At 34.7% G+C, this 19,324-nt stretch overlaps 1 protein-coding gene across 2 annotated transcripts in view; it reads right to left on the reverse strand.

Annotated features, from left to right (window-relative positions):
* Positions 1 to 19,324, reverse strand: part of CNTN5 (contactin 5) — a 1,343,728-nt gene that overhangs the window by 46,557 nt on the left and 1,277,847 nt on the right. For both annotated transcript variants that reach the window (XM_003253028.3, XM_003253029.3), the window contains 3 exons: positions 14,927 to 14,997; positions 13,224 to 13,458; positions 4,188 to 4,297 (listed from right to left, as the gene is read on the reverse strand). In XM_003253028.3, coding sequence (XP_003253076.1) covers positions 4,188 to 4,297; positions 13,224 to 13,458; positions 14,927 to 14,997 — 416 coding nt within the window. The remainder of the gene's footprint in view (positions 1 to 4,187; positions 4,298 to 13,223; positions 13,459 to 14,926; positions 14,998 to 19,324) is intronic.

Raw genomic sequence — 19,324 nt, forward strand, 5'->3', positions numbered from 1 at the left:
GGGTCATTTTGGTTTTGGTGACAAATGCCCTTGTTTCAATATTTGTTTTATTGTCACCATGCTCTGAATTCGACCATTAGTAAATACAGGTAGGATTGTGGTAAGGATAGAGTGAAAAAGAGGGATAAAAGTAAACAAAATTGTTAAGCTTTATGAGTTCATTATATTTTAGTAATAATTAGGGAAATCTTTTACTAAGTGACATTTTTGATAGAGAAAAATAAGTGGGGAGAAGAGGAGAGCAGTAAGTTCCAGATGTGTTCGGTGAAGGACAGAGGCAGAACTCTCTTTCAAGGGAAAAAGAATACAGAAAAGAGAGGAAAAGAGAGATCCTGATAACTTCACCTGTATCATATTTAGTGTTAAATCTACATGCAGCTATTCAGTTATGAAACAGTATAAATAAAAAATAGTCTTCACTGAATATACTTAAAATAAGAGTTAATGTCATGTTTATCCAAAGTTTTCATTATGTTCTGTTTATAAAAAGCAAAGAATTTCACAATGAGATGTTGATTTTTATTTTCTGGTAACAAGATGCCATATTTTGAAACTACAATTTATAATGCACTATGAAATAGAATAGTTACTATGTCCATGAATTCTGTCCTGGTTTGTTTGTATAAAGTCATTGTCAGAATTTTTGTTGATTTATTTTAATTCAAAAATGTCATTGTGATGATTGTTCCAGAATTTGATTCATTCTCATTAACTTTCTGTTTTTAAAGATATTCCATTTTTGCTTGCAATAAGTTATTTTGAATGAAGCTGATCTAGTGAAAACATTGTGCTCTGATGGTCTTGACTGTCACTCTTGAGTAATCTTGATCTTAACCTCCAGTAAAGCCTTCATTATCAGCATTCCATAAAATCTCTCTCATCAAGGTTACTTATGGTCTCCACATTGCTATATCCATCTGGCAATCTCAGATCTCATCTTTCTGAATTCCCCAGCAGCATTTGACAGCATGGAACATTCTCTCCATTTTGAAATTCTTCTCTTGGCTTCTGAATTTCTTCAGTGTCTCCTTCTTAGTTTCTTCAACCAGACCCTCTCCTCTCCTTGAGTTCCAAATTGTGGTCCACCCCAGAGCTCAATTCTCAGGCGCCTTCTTTATCAAATATTCAGTGATCTCAGCTGGTATATGCATACAAACTATTTATATCCTGACGATTTCCCACAGTTATAGTTCCATCCCCAGTCTTCCTCTTAAGACCTGCTTGAGAACTCTTTTTAGAAATAAAAAAAGTTTCTAAAATTTAAAACACCCAAAACAGAATCCTTGATTTTTGCTCTAAAACCCACTCTTCTTTGTGAGTTCCTCATCTCTGTGAATGACAATGTAATTTGCCTAGTTTCTTGGGTCAAATGTCTCTGCAATTATCTTTGTCTCATCTTTTTCATAGCCTACATGTAATTTATTGTCAAATTTTGTCTCACCTCAATTCAAAATATATTTTAAAAGGTCCACTTCTTATCAACTCCACTGCTACCACTCTGGTTGAAAGCAACCTCATTGTCACTGAGGTTGGAACAGCTGCCCCTCTGCTCTTCTGTCTGAGGTCCTCCCCAGGGTCTATTCTCTACCTTCCAGATTGAGAGAGGCTTTAAATATGTCAGATCTTGACTTGTCCCTCCCAGTTAGAAATACTTTATGACTTCTTATACTTTGGATAAAATCTGAACTTCTTTCTGTGGTTCCTAAGACCCCAGAAACCTGTTCCTTGTCCTGATAATCTCTTCATCATCATCCTTCTCCCACTCTCCCTGTGCTCCCTACTCTCACCAAAATCATTCACTTCCTGTTCTTTGAAGAAGTCCAGCGCGCTGGTACTTCAGAGCTCCTGGGCTTGCCGTTCTCTCCGCTGTCTCTCATTACATCATGTCTCTACTCACACGTCACAACCACAGAAAGGTTGATTTCTCAAACCTCTATAAAATATCAGACTCTCTCACTCTTTACCTTCTTACTCTATTTTTTCTTCATAGCCTGTATCATCAACTGAAATTATATCTCATATTTTTTTAAAAAAATCATACACTTATTTCTTAGCTTGTTGATTGTGTGCCTTCCCTACAAAATACAAGCTTCAGAAGAGCAGGGACTTTATTTTGCTCATTCTTTTATTCCTGGCATTTAGCTCAATGTCTGGTACTTAATAAGTCTACATAAATATTTATTGAATTGAAGAATAAATGATTTATATTTAGGAAGAGAAGAATTGTGCACATGTGATCTCTGTAGGACCTCACAGAGAGATGTCAACACGGTGAATCACAATGGTTATCTGAGTGTCATGCTACTAGGGCAGGTATAGAAAAAGCTTGAGGGTGACTGGCTATATAAGGGGAACATCCCTTTGAGATATAGGAGCCTGGGTTGCCACTCTTCCGTGCACCAGAATATACTTTGTGGCTTTCTGAAAGGTATGCACACCAGACATCTGCCCTGGATGTTCTGATTCAGAGGTTTAGAGTGAATTCACACTAATGTATTTCTTTTCGGTTGAAGTCCCCCAAAGCAGAGCTTGAGATAGGGATTTTGGTGCATATTATTTACTGTGAAAATGCTTACAGGTAAAACCTATTAAAAAGGGAGGAGCTCAGAATGGGGAGCTAGAGGGAGCTGAGCAAGAATGTGGTTCCAGGAAATCTGGCTTTGGCCTGATGCACACAGCAAGGCTCTGTATCATAAACTACAGCATAAAGTTGTTTCCTCCTTGAGGTAAGAGACAAGTATCAGTCAGTCACTGATCTTAGGCTGACTAAGTGTGGCGAGGTCACTTTCCAAGCAATGTAGCTCTCCTCAGTGGAGGGCAATTCTCTAGAGTGGGAGCTGAGAACCATTAGCAGTCAACACTCACAGCAGCTGGAGGAGGCACACTGTCCCTCCTCCATAGAGAAGGGATACTGGACAAACCACCACAGTGTCTTCTACGATTGGATAGAAAGGGGCTAATTGTGCCACACAAACATTCATTCATTCGACGTATTTATTGTGGTCAGTTATGGGCCAAATATATACACTATCATTTGCTGAGATTTAATGATGAACAAACATGGTCTCTGAAGCATGGATTGGGAGAAACAGAAATATTCATCACGTAAACATGCAATCATAATGAGATACTAAATTATCATTCCAAATAATTAATTGAAGCAAGATTGTAGAAATAAGTCCATGATATTGTATAAGTAGGTAATGGTTTCCCATAAATTGTTCTTGCTGTAACCCTTAGATTGTATAAATTCTTTATCATAGAAATCATTAATGCCAGCTGTATGTTAATCAAATAATTATCGGGCATTATTTGAAAACTCAAATAGAGTTAAAAATATGTTTCAGTCTGGAAACCATGTTAGTGTACAAATCCTATACTTGATCATTGTTCAAAACACAAGATGATTTTCTCTTAATGGGAACTGAAGCAGAGGAAAAGTAAGAATAAATGTTTTTTAAATGCAACTAAATTCTTGGGTCAGACCTTTAGACATTATTCCCCTAATTCCTCTCTATGACTGGCCAAGCAAGGCAAGAACAAGAACAAGAGCTGTGTGAGAAGCAGAACCTTGTTATCATAGAATATTCATGTTCACAGACTACTCACAATCTGCTAGTCTCTGTGGAGGCTAAAATTTCATTGATGTTAATTCATTTGATATGAAATGTTCACCATTATAAGGCTGGAATAACTATGTTTAAAAATGGCAACATTTAAGGGACCAAAAAAACTATCTGAATACGTAGATACAATACAGATATTTAAATTCCAAGCAAAATTTGATAATTCAGCACTGAGGGTAAGAGATACCAATAAAGTACAAAAGGAAAACTTGTATTTATACATTAAATTATTAGAAAGAAAGACACAAAAACTTTTAAAATGACCAATAAATTGGATACCATTAAATATCTACCTGTAGCTCCTGCTTTTGTCTAAAACTCTACTTCATCTTTTAAAAACATCTTTGCATAGTGCTATGGAAGCTACTGTACTGAAAAAAAAAAACAGTTAATAAGCAACATAACACATGTCAGTAAAATAGTATTTCTTAGTTTCTTTAACATAGAGCAAAATTTCAAAGAAATTCTGTTGAAATTCTGAAGTGTCACCAAGACCTCTCTTTAGGAGAATGTGATGCCAGAAGAAACAATAAGGCTTATTTTCAATCATTCTGTTCATACCTCAAATCCCTGTGGTCTTCCTAGACTCTCTTTAATGTGTTTCCATGCAACAAGAATCTCTGACACAGACACACTTGTAGCCTTGACATCTGTGGGAGCAGCACTGGGTTCTGTGTGAAGCAAAATAAACCACAATTATAAAAAGTTTATGTCCATCAGAGTATCGCGCCTGAGTCTGTCAGGTGTTAAATTCCTCTTCCCTTATTTTTGAAATGAAGTGCTGTGGTAGTTATAAAAAACACAACAAAATATAAAGGTGATCCTTTCGGATTTCTATACTTGGGTCAAATCTCATCAATACCTTACCAATGACAAATGACAAATCTAGCAAGACAGGCAAAGACATTAATCCTTGGATTAGCTAAGACATTTCTGGGGAACTTAAATTTTCTGCCAATCTAGCATAATGCCTATAAAAATAGACTATGGAGTCAGGGTTTGCTTTTTTTTTGTTGTTGCACTGCTGTTGCTTTTGGCCTTAAAACATTTATTTAGCTATTTATTTACCTTTGGGTAAGTTGTTTTATCTCTTTCTAAGCCCTAGTTGACTCATCTATAACGTGACTATAATGACAGTATTTATCTCATAGATTTAAAGGTTGGCTTTAATTAGAATAGTACATATAAAATATTTAGTACTGTGCTTGGTGTTAAAAATGTTCGTTCACAAAATACCATATTATTATTATTTTATTTTTAATTCTGTGTAGGCATAAATAGTATCTAAATTTCATTAGACAGTTTTTGTTGTTCCAACCGCAAGACTACACTTTCATGATTATATAAGGAATATGTTATGAATCATGATATTTAAAAGGCATGCATTGACTTTTAAGACAGGTGCAGGTGGAAAAGTCCCTGAAGGGCTGTGGCTCAAAACCACCTTTTCATTTGTTTCTACATTCAGTGACCTTTCACACTATTTTTTTTGAAATACACAGTATCTGACTGGCATCCATCAAAAGGTGCACTTTATTCGAGGCTGCACTTGATGTGAGGAACAAAGTATTTCTAGTGTTGACATGGCTGAATCATAAATACTGTGTCACAAACACAAGTTAAATGAAATGGCAGAATAAAGGCCATACATTAGTTCAAACAGTTCTGTACAAAGTCTATTAAAATTCTACCCCATAAAAATTGTACAGATTTTGGTACTAACCCCTTATCACTGATTAGAGCTGAACTTCATCTATGAAATTTTTTTTTCAGTTTATGGAACCATATAGCAAAGATTGAGTTCTAAATAAAAATGTTAAAAGGCAAACATTGAAGACATAATCATTTTCTGAGGTCTTTCCTTTTCTAAAAGAAGCTAGTCATACATGTGTCTGGAACGCTTTTATATGTTATTAATTGAAATATATCAGTCAAAAATATCTACCCTGTTACTGCAAAAGGAGGCTGCAAAAGACTTGGTTGGTCCATGTTTGCACCAAGCAATGATTTTCTTTTGGCCAAACCTTTGTTAAAAACACTTGCTATAATTGTGTCTTCTCAAAGTGCTTTGGCGAATTCACATTAATTTTTACACAGAAGCTGACATTAATTCCTGCCATGGTATAAGTTGTAATTTCTCATTCTGTCACCTTTTGAATATTTTTTATGATTTTCCTTTGCTCTGTGGTTTCCCTCATCTCACTTTCCAACTCCCTATTATTTGTGCATCTATCCAATTTAAAACATGCGTTCTGGAAAAGTCTTCTATCTTATTCTAGAATTCTGATTACGAGACTTGCAATGGACATTTTCCCCATTGTTATTTAGTAGGAGTTAAAATTCTTGATTTTGCAAATAAATGAAAGAATGTTGACGTTTTTGAGGTGTGTACAACTTGATCTCTGGGATTTAGGATACAGTTTATTTGAAAGGAAACCACACTTTGAATATCGTTTGCTATTCAGTAGCAGTTTTACTTCTCTTCAGAATAAATGCATTGCAGAGATTTGTGTGCCAAATGCCTTCTTTCAGCTTTTGTATTGCTGAAGCAATTACATCTTTGTCAAAGAAGATTGCAGGGGGATAAATAATTTCAGAAGCACAAAACATGTGGTGGGGTAGCAACCTTTCCATATCTCTTTATCTCCAAAGAAAGGAATTATTTCTCTATCAGCTTTCAGTAGTACTGTACAAGTTTAAGTATTTCTCAAATAGAAAGTTTAAAAAATGTTAAAGTAAATAAAAATGTTCAGGAACCTGCCTCTCAAACAAGCACCTTAACTTTTATTTGAAAGCTCTAAGGATTTTAAATCAGGGTCATATCACACCTACATTTCGCATTTGCATTTTGGGGAGCTGCATGTTATAATTTCATATAATTGAATGACAGTGAATCAATCAAACAAGAACTGAAGAGTCATTTTAAATTTTTTTCACCACCCTCTTAATCTAATCAAGCATGTCCAGTCTTGGCCCAGGACAGCTTTGAATGTGGCCCCCCCCAAAAATTTGTGAACTTCTTAAAACATTATGAGTTTTATATATATATATATTTTTTTTTTAGCTAATCAGCTATCATTAGTGTTAGTGTCTTTTATGCGTGGTCCAAGACAATTCTTCTTCTTCCAGTGTGGCCCAGGGAAGCCAAAGATTGAACATCCCTGAATGGTATCAGAAGTTGATCTATGTTGACCTGAATTAGAAATTTCAGCATGTAAAAAGAGTGACCTCAGTCAGATTTTCCCAGAAATTTTAGTATGTACTATTTATACCCGAGTGAACATTTTCAACTGGGTCAAAAATTGGTCTGCAGACAGAAGTAGCTAACTGGATCACAGAACATCCAGTTTGCATTGAAACTGGCCGTTCACTTTGGGCATCCCATTGTAACTGAATGATGGAAAGTTGCAACTGGAAAGGACTCTAGAAGTCTCTTGGCTCCAAAGTCACAAATGCAGGGGCAGTGGGTCTTTAGTCATATTTTGTTTGTCTATGTCATGTGTTAGATTAATTTAAGCCAACATTTGAAAATAAGCATTTCTGGCTTCCCTTGCGGGGGGTAAAAAGAAGACAGTATGAAGCCTGAATTCTTGAGTGTTGGCCTATGAGGGTTAGTGGTGGACTCCCTCAGTCTGGGCATGTGCTTCTACATATGCCAGAGTTCCTACCACTCCCTATTGTCTCACACAAGGAGTACTTTATTATTTTTATTTCTTACCTCACTCCTGTGTGCTTTGGAGTAATGGACCTGATTTAAATCCGTGCTCTCATTTTGCAGATTAGAAAAGTAAAATGTACAGAGGTTGATTTATCCAGACTCTACTTTTAGCTGTGAAAAAGCTAGAACTTGGGTCTCAAATGCTCTTTCCTCTGTTTTTTAAATTGGCATAAAGAAAGAGGCTGGCTCATTCTTTATCTCCTAGAGTCCATTTTGAGTTACAGAATAAGTTTTACAGAAAACATAGATAGTTCCTTCTTTTGTTGCCCGATTGCTTCCAAATAACTGACAGAGGAATGGATAGAATAAGATTAGAAGTAAACAAAACAGAGACAAAATAGATGTGGGGATAACTCAAAATACTAATAATTGCCATTTATTGAGGCTCTGCTGTGTTCCAAACCCTGTTCTTAATTCTTTACATGTCTTAATCTTCCCAACAACCATATTACTACTACTAGCATTTTTCAGATGAAGAAATCAAGGGGCAGAGAGGTTAAGCTACTTAAGATCCCACAGCTGCTTAAATGTGGAGGTAGGATTTGAATACAGGCAGTCAGGCCCTGAGCACCACGCTGTTCTGCTTCTGTGCCTATGTCTACGTTACACTTACCTGATGCTTTTTCCTTTTCTATTTCTCTTTCCCCTTTGCCCCTCCACATCTAACTTCTCTCAAGAATGTTTGTGTTGGGCTCCCCACTTGGGCTGTCTATTTCTAGATCTTGCCAGAAACCATCTAGACCCCCATCATCACCCACTTAACCCTGCCACAGGCTCACTATTAACTCCTTTGATTCCTGTTTCACAGACTCCTTGGTAATTTTGAACCATAGCTGCACAGCTCCTCCTCAGTCATGTCACATTCAGGCATCTCTAAAACTCTCCCGATCTCTAAATCACAGGATGTTTTCTGCCACTCTCATTCCCATCTATTACACTGGGGTAATTTAATAAAAGTTCAGGAACTAATTTCTGAGACTGTACTAGCATTATATCTAGTGGAATCAAAGACTTAGAAGGAAACCTCTTTTTTTTTCTGTTACTTGTGATGATATTAATTATGCCATATCTAACTCCTTCACTGTAATCTTGGGATATGTAGTGGACAGGCTGATTGATAGGTTTGTTTCTGTTAGATTAAAAATGTTGAACAGCATTACCATGTTCATGAATTTAGATGATACATTTGTATTAAGTGACCTAGCAGCTGGAGTTCTTCATGTAATATTGGGGTATGTGCTTGTAATATTGCTTATACATCTGACTTCCCAAGAGATCCCTTCCCAAGAGACCCTTAGAGCAACAGCATTAATCAAAAGAGACTTTAATAAACTCCTTGAGAGAAAGGGTATGGTTTCATTATTTAAAAATTCAGTGAAGACAGCTGTAGTTGAACTTTTATAGGCACTAATCCAAATAGATCATCTGGAAAAGACAGGAAATTACTTCTTGTATTTTACAACTAATATGTCAATTTATTAATTTTCAAGTTCACATAAATCCCACTGAGCTCAGTTTCAGCTAAGGATGGATCTGGAGAATAACACCTTAGGAATGTTAGGTTTTAATTTGAGCTGTGGTAGCTCCACTTGCAATGAGATAATTGTATATTATATTCTGCAAATGAGGACAGGCTTTTTAGGTTTAATAAATATATGAGCAGGACATTTTTTACAGATAAGGCGAAAGCCAAGAAAACTAGAAAGGATAAACGATAAAGCACATCACAAGTAAATAAATCTTTCAACCTATAATTAACTATATCAATTTTTCTTCCGTTTTTCTATTAGGTTTAATTGAATGCTCCAGTTCTTTTCATTTCCGAAGTTATGGTGAGAAAAACTAAGTGGAAAATGGGTATGTTTGAGTATTCATTATTTCTTGAAATGTGGAAGAAAAAGCCAATTTAATTTTTTATTTTGGAAAAAAATTAATTTTTATCAGTTTTACCATGCATATTGAGAACTTATTTTGAAACTTCACTACTTTTTTTAAATGGAATTGTTTCCAAAATTAGGGTGTTGTATAGAATTATATCATACCCTAGAGGTCTGAAGTCAGGATTAGGAATGCACATAAACCTTGTTTGGGTTAAAGGGCAAAGATATTTGCCACATGTACAGGGTACATGGATATCTTGGCAGGCAAATATCTCTTTTTCCAGGGCTTATGTCAGATGCTGCTTGGCACTGACAGAGTCATTAAGCGTTGCTTCTCTTGTGGCAACATTGAAAGGTTTCAAAGGCTTACAGGTGTTAGCAGAAAAACCATTTAAAACCTTTTCTGACAGTACTCTAGGGCAATAGTAAACCTCAGAGTTGTGAGAGTTAAGGTCATATCCCAAGTGATTTATTGATCAAGCATCAACATTTGTAAATGATGATTTCTTTGAAAAACATGTCAATCCAAGGTTTTGTCTAAAATAATGTAATTTTATTTGCATTCTGATATGCTTTATTGAGAGGAAAAGAAAGGGATAGAATGGAGAATGCACATACACACTTATAAAAGCATGTTCTGGGTATGAATGTCATCTACTATCCATGTTCCATTGGGAAATAGGTTGAGAAGTAGTACTGTAAGGTGTGCCTTGTAAGTTTTTCTGTTCTGTGCTTCCCTCCCAATAACATAAATTCTGGTAGCTGCATTTGACATTTTTCTTCCCAGCTTGGTGTGGGCTGTGAAAAGGTGGCTTTTTCACAGTGCTTAAGGCATGTATCTGGTAAACTTGAAAGGAAGAGGAAGAACTAAGCCCATAACAGAAATAGAAAGGCAGTCTCACTCCTCTTGTTCTTTACTGTATCTAAGAATGTGGAGGGATTTCAAGGTGATAAACAATTGGATTGGGTTAATGGAAGAATCAGGAAGCAGGATTTGTCTTTTGGAGAAATACAATTTCGCTCAGATTAGTTGGGCCTTGGGCAAGAATATAATGATAAAAGACACACTGTGAAGCTGTATGAACATCCACAGACATTGAGGGGAGAAACCTGCACTGGCAAGAGCATAATGTATTATTTTACAAGTTTATTTCAGGCCTTTACTCTTTTTTAAAATGGTTTAATTTTTGAAATGCTCCCTCCTTTTTAAGTAAAGCAAATTGCGAAGTGACTAAAAAAGGATGTTGATTTTCCCTTTTTATTGTATAGCAAAAGTTGATCTATTACTACCATCTATATTAGGACAATTGTTAAAAAGAATGTTTTATTTTAATCCACTTATTATTATTAATATTTTTGAGACAGGGTCTCACTCTTTCACACAGGTTGCAATGTAATGAAGCCATCATTGCCATAGCCCACTGCAGCCTCAAATTCCTGGGCTCAAGTGATCCTCCTGCCTTAACCTCCCAATGTATTGCGATTATAGGCATAAGCCACTGCTCCCGGCTAAAATAATGTTTTAGAGCATAGAATAAATTGACAGAGTTTTAATTTTAGATTTGTATAGGATTCCAGAGATGTTCTATTTTGAGACCTTCATTTTTAAAGTGGAGGAAGCTAAGCCTCAGAGAGGTGAATAAACTGCCCAAGATGGTCTAGTTAGTGTGATCAGATTTGAACTCAGGTTAATGCTTTTCTTTTCCCTTGTCCTGCCTTTCTTGGTTGACACACTCTAATGATGCTAACATTTTACTCATATTTACATATAAAGTTCCAAATTTGTAAACTTAATTAGTGAGCAAATGCCAAATATAGGCTTGAATTTCAGTGTCAGAACAAAGGACTCTATCCAGATTTAATTTGCCTAGTGTATTTCATATTTCAGTTGACTAAAATAAATGAAGTGTTACATTACTATGAAATATGTTACAGGAGTAACCTCAGTGTCTTTAAAAGAAAATATGCATATTTTCTATCTAGCTTGAAAGAGAAATCTCCAAAGGCAAGCCATTTCAAGTTTAAGAAAACACAATGTAAAAACACCCATGGCGGCTGCTATAAATTAATTTCAAAGCAAAGGTTGACAAAGAAATTACAAAGCTGAATTTCTCAAAGGCAGCACTGTTGTTACTATACAAAGCATGTTCACCAACTTCTCCAATTAATTTCTCATGCGACCTTTGGTGCTATGTAATTGATAATTAGGTTCCAACATTTTAAAAGGAAAAAGAATATGCACTTCCTGAATAACACATGTATTTCAAAATAGATCTTTTGAGCGATAAATAATAGAAAATATCATTACTGTATACATTGCTGATGAGGCAGTATAGTGTAGTAGTTAAAAAATGTGCTTTCCAGTCATATAGACCTGGTTAAAATCCTAGCTCTGTCACTTACTATCATTTCTTGTAACTGTCACTTACTGGTGTGAATTTGAGCATGTTACTTAACCTCTCTGAGACTCAGTTTCCTGAGATGTAGATTAAGGCTTGATATTCCAATTTCATATTTGGTTTTAACCTTTACATTAGATAACATAAGTAACATGGTATATGGACTTTATCTGAAAATACATCAGAAATCTGAGATGCTAAGTGCAATCGGTATCTCATCAGAATACCTATAGTTCCTTGCCATTACTCGATTCCTCACTTCCCTGGTTATCCTTATGCTAAGATAAACTTTCTGATTCTGCTTTCAAGTTTGGCTCTATATTATAAAAATATGAGGCAGCTTGCTATTGAAAAACTACATCTTCCATAAATCAAACATTATCTTTGTTTTTAAATATTCACATGACTATATTTATATCCCCCGTGAAGCTCATAGCTTCATGGGGGGATATAATAATTAATTATGAACAATACTCTTGAGCTGTTCAAGTCCTACATGTGGGCACAGAGGAGGTATAAGAATATTTACCACACTTATTGGGAGGGGAAAGTGAATGCTGCCTTTGGTGGAACATTTTCTCAGTCATTTGTAAATTTAGGCAACATAGGCTGTTTTTTCCTTTTCTCATTTTTTCCCCCCACTTGTTAAGGTTAATTGAAATCCTGAATTTGAACAGAAGAAGAACTAAGAGGAAAAGCTGACTTTAGGGGGCTAGATCTATTATTATACTTTCTCTCACCCAGAAAATGGCATTTTTATATTAAAACTTGAAACAACTCAGGATCTTTGATGTAGGAAGCTAGGTTTCCACTGTAGCACTACCATGTATTGAGTATAACCATTTTTCAGTTTACTCATCTGTAAAATAGGTATATTGTCTACTCGGTACTGCCTACTTACGAGTTCTATCTTGTGAATTAAACATGGTCATGCATATGAAGGCAGCATGTTATACAAAAATCAAGGAGTTAGTGGTTAAACAAACCTGGATTTAATTCTCAGTTACAAGCAGTGTAACCTTTAGCACGTTCTTTAACTTTTCTGAAAGTCAATTTCTCTTTCTATGTAATGGAGGCAATAATGTCTATTTCATAAGATTGCCATAGGATTTCATGATGTGTTTGAAAAGCTTCCAAGAAAAAGCCCTGTCTGAAATGTCTTTATTAGTACAGTGCTTTATGCATAGGGTTAGAAATAAATATTTATTTGTCACATAAATGAAGCATTTATTTAAATCTACTTTATGTATATATTGAAAAATATAAAAGTATCTAAATTTCAAACCAAAGAGGATTGGCTTAATATCAACCCAGAGAAAGGAATACACTGCAGGGATTACTGATATTGTTGTTTTCATGGATATATGTTTGCCATATATTGTTAGGGTGTGAAAAACATAAAGCAACATATGTGGAATAATCAACTTTTAATTTAAAAAATTTAAAAAAGTTTGGAAAATATATATCCGAAAAATTTAGTGAGATTATGAATGAGTTTATTTTGCCTTATTTGTATTTTCTAATATATGTACAACAATGTCTGATTATTTGTATAACAAAATAAAATGTTAAATAAAAATAATAGGAAAGAAAAGCTGACCTCCTTCAGCTGAACAGATGACCACAATTTGACTAAAAGGCCCATCTCCTTTATTGTTATAAACGCCAACTTTCACTTCAAAGGGAGTAAGAGGAGGGACACTTTCATCTCGATAAATGAATTTGGAAGCTTCTGAGGATGTCACCATTTTTTCCTTCCAGCCACGTGTTCCGTTTGGTCTGAAAGCCACAATATAGCCGAAGCCTTCCCCATTCTGAAACTCTTCAGATACTGGCTAAAGAAGAAAAATGTAATTAATTATCAGCAAAATGATTGATTAAAAATCCACTTTCTCCAAATTCTTAATTAAAAAAAATTATAGATAGCTAGAGAAAGGGAGAATCTCAAATCTTTATACTACATTGGAAGCCAAAATAGTACAATCACTTTGGCACTTCTTTGAAAGTTAAAAAGCTTTAAAGGTAAAAGAAGAAAAATTGTATCAATTGAAATGTACAAAAACTCTCAAGAGAATCGAAAACTTTTGAAGTGAAACAAATTTGCTCCAATTAGTCATGTATATGAAATGAAGATCTTTGGATTAACATGTTGGGGAAAATTGTCCTATGGTCTGGTGGTTGGGAATATCTTGTCACTGGTAATGCTCTGCAGAACGCTTTAGACCACAAAAGTAAGATGTAGTAATGTTAAAACCTTTTTTGTAGTGTGCTTTGCAATTGCTTTTATGGTTACTGACATGAAAAAATTGGACTACAGTATTCAAGACGCTTCTTGTGCTATATGGCTTAGATTTAAATTGGTTACATGGGCTTCAACTACACAGCACAGAAAGGAGTAATTGTGATTGACCAGTCAATGTGGAAAAGTTACCAGCCACTGTCTAGCACAGTGCTTCACACACAGTAGATACGCAATAAATATTTGTTAAGTAGTTTTTTTCCTTGAATTTTGATATGAAGAAAAGCCATGTATTGAGTGGTGGAAAAGAGACAAAGCCCAATATATTGAAGCTTACATGGAAAGGCAATTCCATTTAGAGAGATCTGGCCTCAGCGAAGGTCAGATATTGGAAAGTTAATACCTCTGTAGACATCAAAAACAATATATGAAGTTTTATCGAAGAAAAGAGGGAATGGACAAAAAAATAGGATAGATGATGTGCTCATGGAATAATTCTTACTGGAAAAAGTTATCTCTGTACACTTTCTGATCCTTAGAGATTGTCAAGGAGTTGCTCTATTTACTCTAACAGACATTTCCATTTCAGTATATTCTAAGACAGATTTCTGTGAGCTAGTTACATTCAATAATAAGGTTATTTAACATCAAAAAAGGAAGGTGGCTTCATGGAAAATAAATGTACTCTTCACACCCCCTCCCCCTTCATCTCCAATATTTTTCTTTGACAAATGATACTTTGGAGGCATATGATGAGATAGATAAAATAACACAAATTTTGTAATCAAAGTCACAATTCTGTTTATAAGGGAAAATATGCAACGGTGCCTCAGTTTCATGATTTGTAAAGTGAAGAAAATCATCCCAACTGGTAAGATTGTTGTATGGGCTAAATGAGATAGCCTGGGTAAAGTGGCATTTATTCAGCAGTGGTTAATTCCTTCCTCCCACTGTTTTTAGCCTCTAAATGAATCAGGTGGACTGCTTAATCATAAAATAATTAAATATCACACTAAGCCAAACAAACATGTGAGGTAATTTGTGAGACGATGTGTTTTTCTTACCTCCCAGGCAATGACTAACTCATGCCTTCTTCCACTTCTTCCACTTACATTGGTGGGTGCTGTCTTCGGAACTGTGGATAAAAATGGGTGGAGAGTGAGGAGAATAATAACTCCCAACCTACTTTGGGTAAAATCCTGAAATAAGTCAAAAGTTTGTTTGAAGTCAGAATGGTCATATTAAAGATTAAAACAAAATATTAGTGACAGAAACACCCTGCTTTCAAATCTATGTGGCAGATTTTGATATACTTTTTTTTCATGACCACTTATTGCACCACACCTCTTGAAAATGCTCTGTGGTAGCGATTTCTAAGTAATACTAGAGCTAAGAACATCTAATAATGATTAGGTAAATTTTGTCCTTAAAATTGCTCACTTTTCTCCTCTTTGCTAATGATGTGACTCTTTTTTCGTTATCCTGGGGCTTGCAGAGCTACTGAAAAATCCACAGGTCAAGATTAGCATTACTGCCTTACCAGAACCCCCAGGAAGCTTCAGTATTTATTTTTTTAAACCTTAGCAACAATTCCACGGAGTGAGAAACTACTTAAATGAATAAACATTTTAAAAAATCTGTCAAGAATGAATCTCTCTGCAAACTGCAAAATTTATAGGCAACCAGTGAAACTTTTTCAAATGAATAACTTTTAAAAGAATAAATGTGTCAAAGGAATAAATTTCCCCTTCATTGCACCAAACCACGAAATCTGCAGTTGAAAGGGAACATTTTCAAATGGAGAACTTTTAAATGAAGAAAACTATTAAAAGAAATCATTTTCCAGGCTATGAGCCTGCATTAGCAATTTTACACTTCAGCGTTGCCTTTCTATTCCGGCATATCATTTTTAAACGATATTGATATACTCATAAACAATAAATTCCTACATATTACTTACTTGGAATGAAAGGCTATTAATTACTGGTAGGTATTCACACAGCCTTTTATACACCAGATAAACTGAAGTGGAATTTATATACTCCCGGAAAGGAAGAAAACAAATTCTCCTTGGGCCAGAAAAGAGGGTGAGCAAAACCTGTGAATATATAATTGGCTCCATGGAAATAAATAACCTTTATTTGTCAGGGTCTACCTTTCAGTATCCTTTGGCCCTTTTCTCCATGTGCACAATTCTCTTGCTCAGGCACATGCAGCTGCTACCAATATAGGATTATGCAGCAGCAGTTACCAATCTTTATTCTTTCACTGTTGGATACATACTGAGGGTTATTCATATGTGGAGTTCATCTCACGGATTCCCTCAGAATTGCATGGAATTGAATACCCTTTTTTTCTCTCATTCAAGAAATCACATGGAATTCAACTGAGAAAAATGATGCAATTAGAGCAATAACTGTAAATATGACCTAATTTATATGAACAGCAAACAAATCATTTATTGAGTTATGTATTAGTAGTCATAGTTGTTGCCACATGTAACAAACTGTGACATATCAGTATGCCTTATAACCATGTCTGAAAAACCACTGTTATGTAGTATTAGTCTAAATTTATTTTCTGATCAATGTTATGGGTAAGACACACAAGAATGGAGCTAGTTTAACTGTGTATGTAAAAGGACAGGGATTCAAATTTTCAAATATTCCCTTTTTGGCTAATCTCAGACTTCTGAATATTGTGACCATCAAAGCATAGTCAAATAAATAGTGGATACAAGATATTAATAATTTATTGATATCATGCCATTACTGCTTCTCTTAGTATTGTTTTTTAAAATGTATATACACACACATACACACACACACATACACTCTTCATATTTATCTCTGAAAACTCACATTTAAATAACATGGGTAATGTATACCAGACCCAGTACTTCGTCTGTTAAATTGCACTAAATTTGTACTCTAAATTCAGGGCTTTGAATCCTCTTCTGTGAGGACATCATTCCTATGATCATAGGTTTCTGTGGAAAGACTAGGCATTGAAGGTCCTTTTTCTACTTTGTTCAACCCTAAACCATCATCTAAAAAAAAAGGTTGCTCAGAAACTCTAGATTACAGTTTTAGAGTAGGCTCTAGGCACTCTAGTGAACATCTAGAAGCCTATTTAAAAGATATTAATAGAATAAAACAAAGTAACTATTTGAAATCAAAACCGTTGAAGCTTTGGTAGTATTGTTTCACGTCCATTGATACTTTTATTTAAAAAACAATTTACCAATTTAGATTTTTAAAAGTTTTAACTTTGAGTAAAAATTTTTTTAAAAAAGTGAACATTTTGGGGAAAATTTCCATTTTGAGAAACTAAGAAAGCAAAAGAAGGCTTCCTTCTACAATTTGATTCCCTTCTATTTAATTCACTTTTTGAAAGTACTCGATGTGATTTCAAATTTCAACTAATGATCTAAGTTTTAAAAACATTTGTTTTACTACTTGAAATCAGGTCCTTGAGGTTTTCTTACTGCTGCTAATTTATTTTCAAGACAAGATAGCCCATCTTCAACTTAATGTCAACAAATAAGATCATCCTTCTCTTACCTTACCTCCAATTTTAATGAACAATAACTGACAAGAGAGGCATTATGGATCACCGTGTTTTCATAGCATATGTGTATAAGTAACAGCTACTCAAATTATAAAAAATTTACTAGATATAATCGGATTCACTATAGTCGGAAAACTTCAGGCTGTAATAGCTGCAACTCAGGCAGTGTTTTGTTGTCATGGGCACAATGTTTGAATTGGGTACTCTAATTCCAATTCGCTTAAATTTCCTAATTACATGCAGCTAATCAGTGAAACCCATGTACATTCATTTTCTTTTCAAGTTGGTGGCACACAGTTATTATCTCTGCACTGATGGAGTCCACTGGTTTTAATTATATCCCTTTATAAAACAACGTATTCCTGATCTGAAGGGATTTGACTTAATCTTTCGGAGCCCTTATGGTGTAAAAGTTCTATAATTCTTACTAGAAGCACAAAATTAATATAATCAAATATCTAATAAATGCTTTCGCTGAGTCCAGAGAAATACATATTTACTTTAAAACCAAATATATTTTAAATATAATTAATAAAATTTGAATCCAGGATTAAGCAGTTAGACTCTTCTTCCTCAGTCAACTACTGATAAATGTCTTGAGCATATTAGCTTAGAGAATCAAGTTTATACATATGGTTAGTAGGTTTAAGTCTGATTCTTCTGAATTTCTTTCTGAGCAAAGCTCCCCCATTAGTGGATAATGTAATTGATACTTTATCCACAAGCTACAAATGCCTAGCTGTTTTAAGTCTTCCTGGTATGTTGAAATATAAACTCATGTCTCTTTTCCTCTTAAACATTGAAAACATCCTTGTAAACACAGAATGAACAAAATATAGTGTACTACCTTAGTTTAACCACGCCAGAATATCAAAGAACTTCTCAGTAGGTTGAACAAAGTGAGTCACACTAATAATACGCTTTAATTAGCATTTAACTAAAATAAAATATAATGAAATCATTTACCAATCTATTTTTCCCTGAAAAATTTCCAATTTATATTACGATAAGCGCTTACCCCACTCATTAAAAAATACAGCTTTTTTCGAGACCTGGGACAGGCCATGTAATTTTGGAGCTTAATGGTTGTCTGGCAATTGGTTTGGAAAGAAAGGTGCTGAAGAACGAAAAGACGGAAGGGAGGGAGTTTACATAGCAAAGGTAGAAGTCAAGAGGAACATTTAAAAAATAATATTTTTTTCTACTCAAATTGAAGTATATAGCACAGGAATATTTCAAGTAATTGATTCTAACTCAGGCTTAGTTTACAGAAAGAGTTAAATTGAAGGAGTTCCCCTTGCCCACCATCCCCCACCTCTCCCAGAAAAACCAGTGTTATTTCCTAAAGAGTTTACATAATGCTTTTAATTCTTATTAGGGTAGATAAAGTAGTATGTACAAATGGTAAAGGTTTTCTTGTGGGAGTGAGGAGTGAGAAGTGAGAGTGAGAAAGATCTGGGCTTGAATCCTGGTTCTACCCCTCTAATTGCTTGGCTGAAAATATTTTTTAACCTGTATTTCCATTGTCTCATGGAGATACTAATTATACCTGCTTCTTAAGGTTATTTTCATGATTATTCATCACAGTACCTGGAATTATAATCAATAAATATTACTTAATATTATTTTCTGTTTAGATTCGAAAAAGAGGAAGTGGTGAAGTCTTCTATGACAAGTGCTGAAAGTTCAGCATGAGTCTATACACATGCAATCTTGAAACAGAATATCCTTCTTGGATATTCCAATAATATTGTTTTGGTAGTACCAAAGGAATTATGCTTTCAGTTTTGCCATAGCTTGTTTCAATCTGGAAATCTAGGCAAAATACCTATTTGAATTTATGAAAGAGATTGCTAGGATATTTCAGAAAATGTAAGAATTTTCTGATTGAT

Source organism: Nomascus leucogenys, chromosome 15, assembly GCF_006542625.1.
Source record: "Nomascus leucogenys isolate Asia chromosome 15, Asia_NLE_v1, whole genome shotgun sequence".
NCBI classification, from domain to species: domain Eukaryota; kingdom Metazoa; phylum Chordata; class Mammalia; order Primates; family Hylobatidae; genus Nomascus; species Nomascus leucogenys.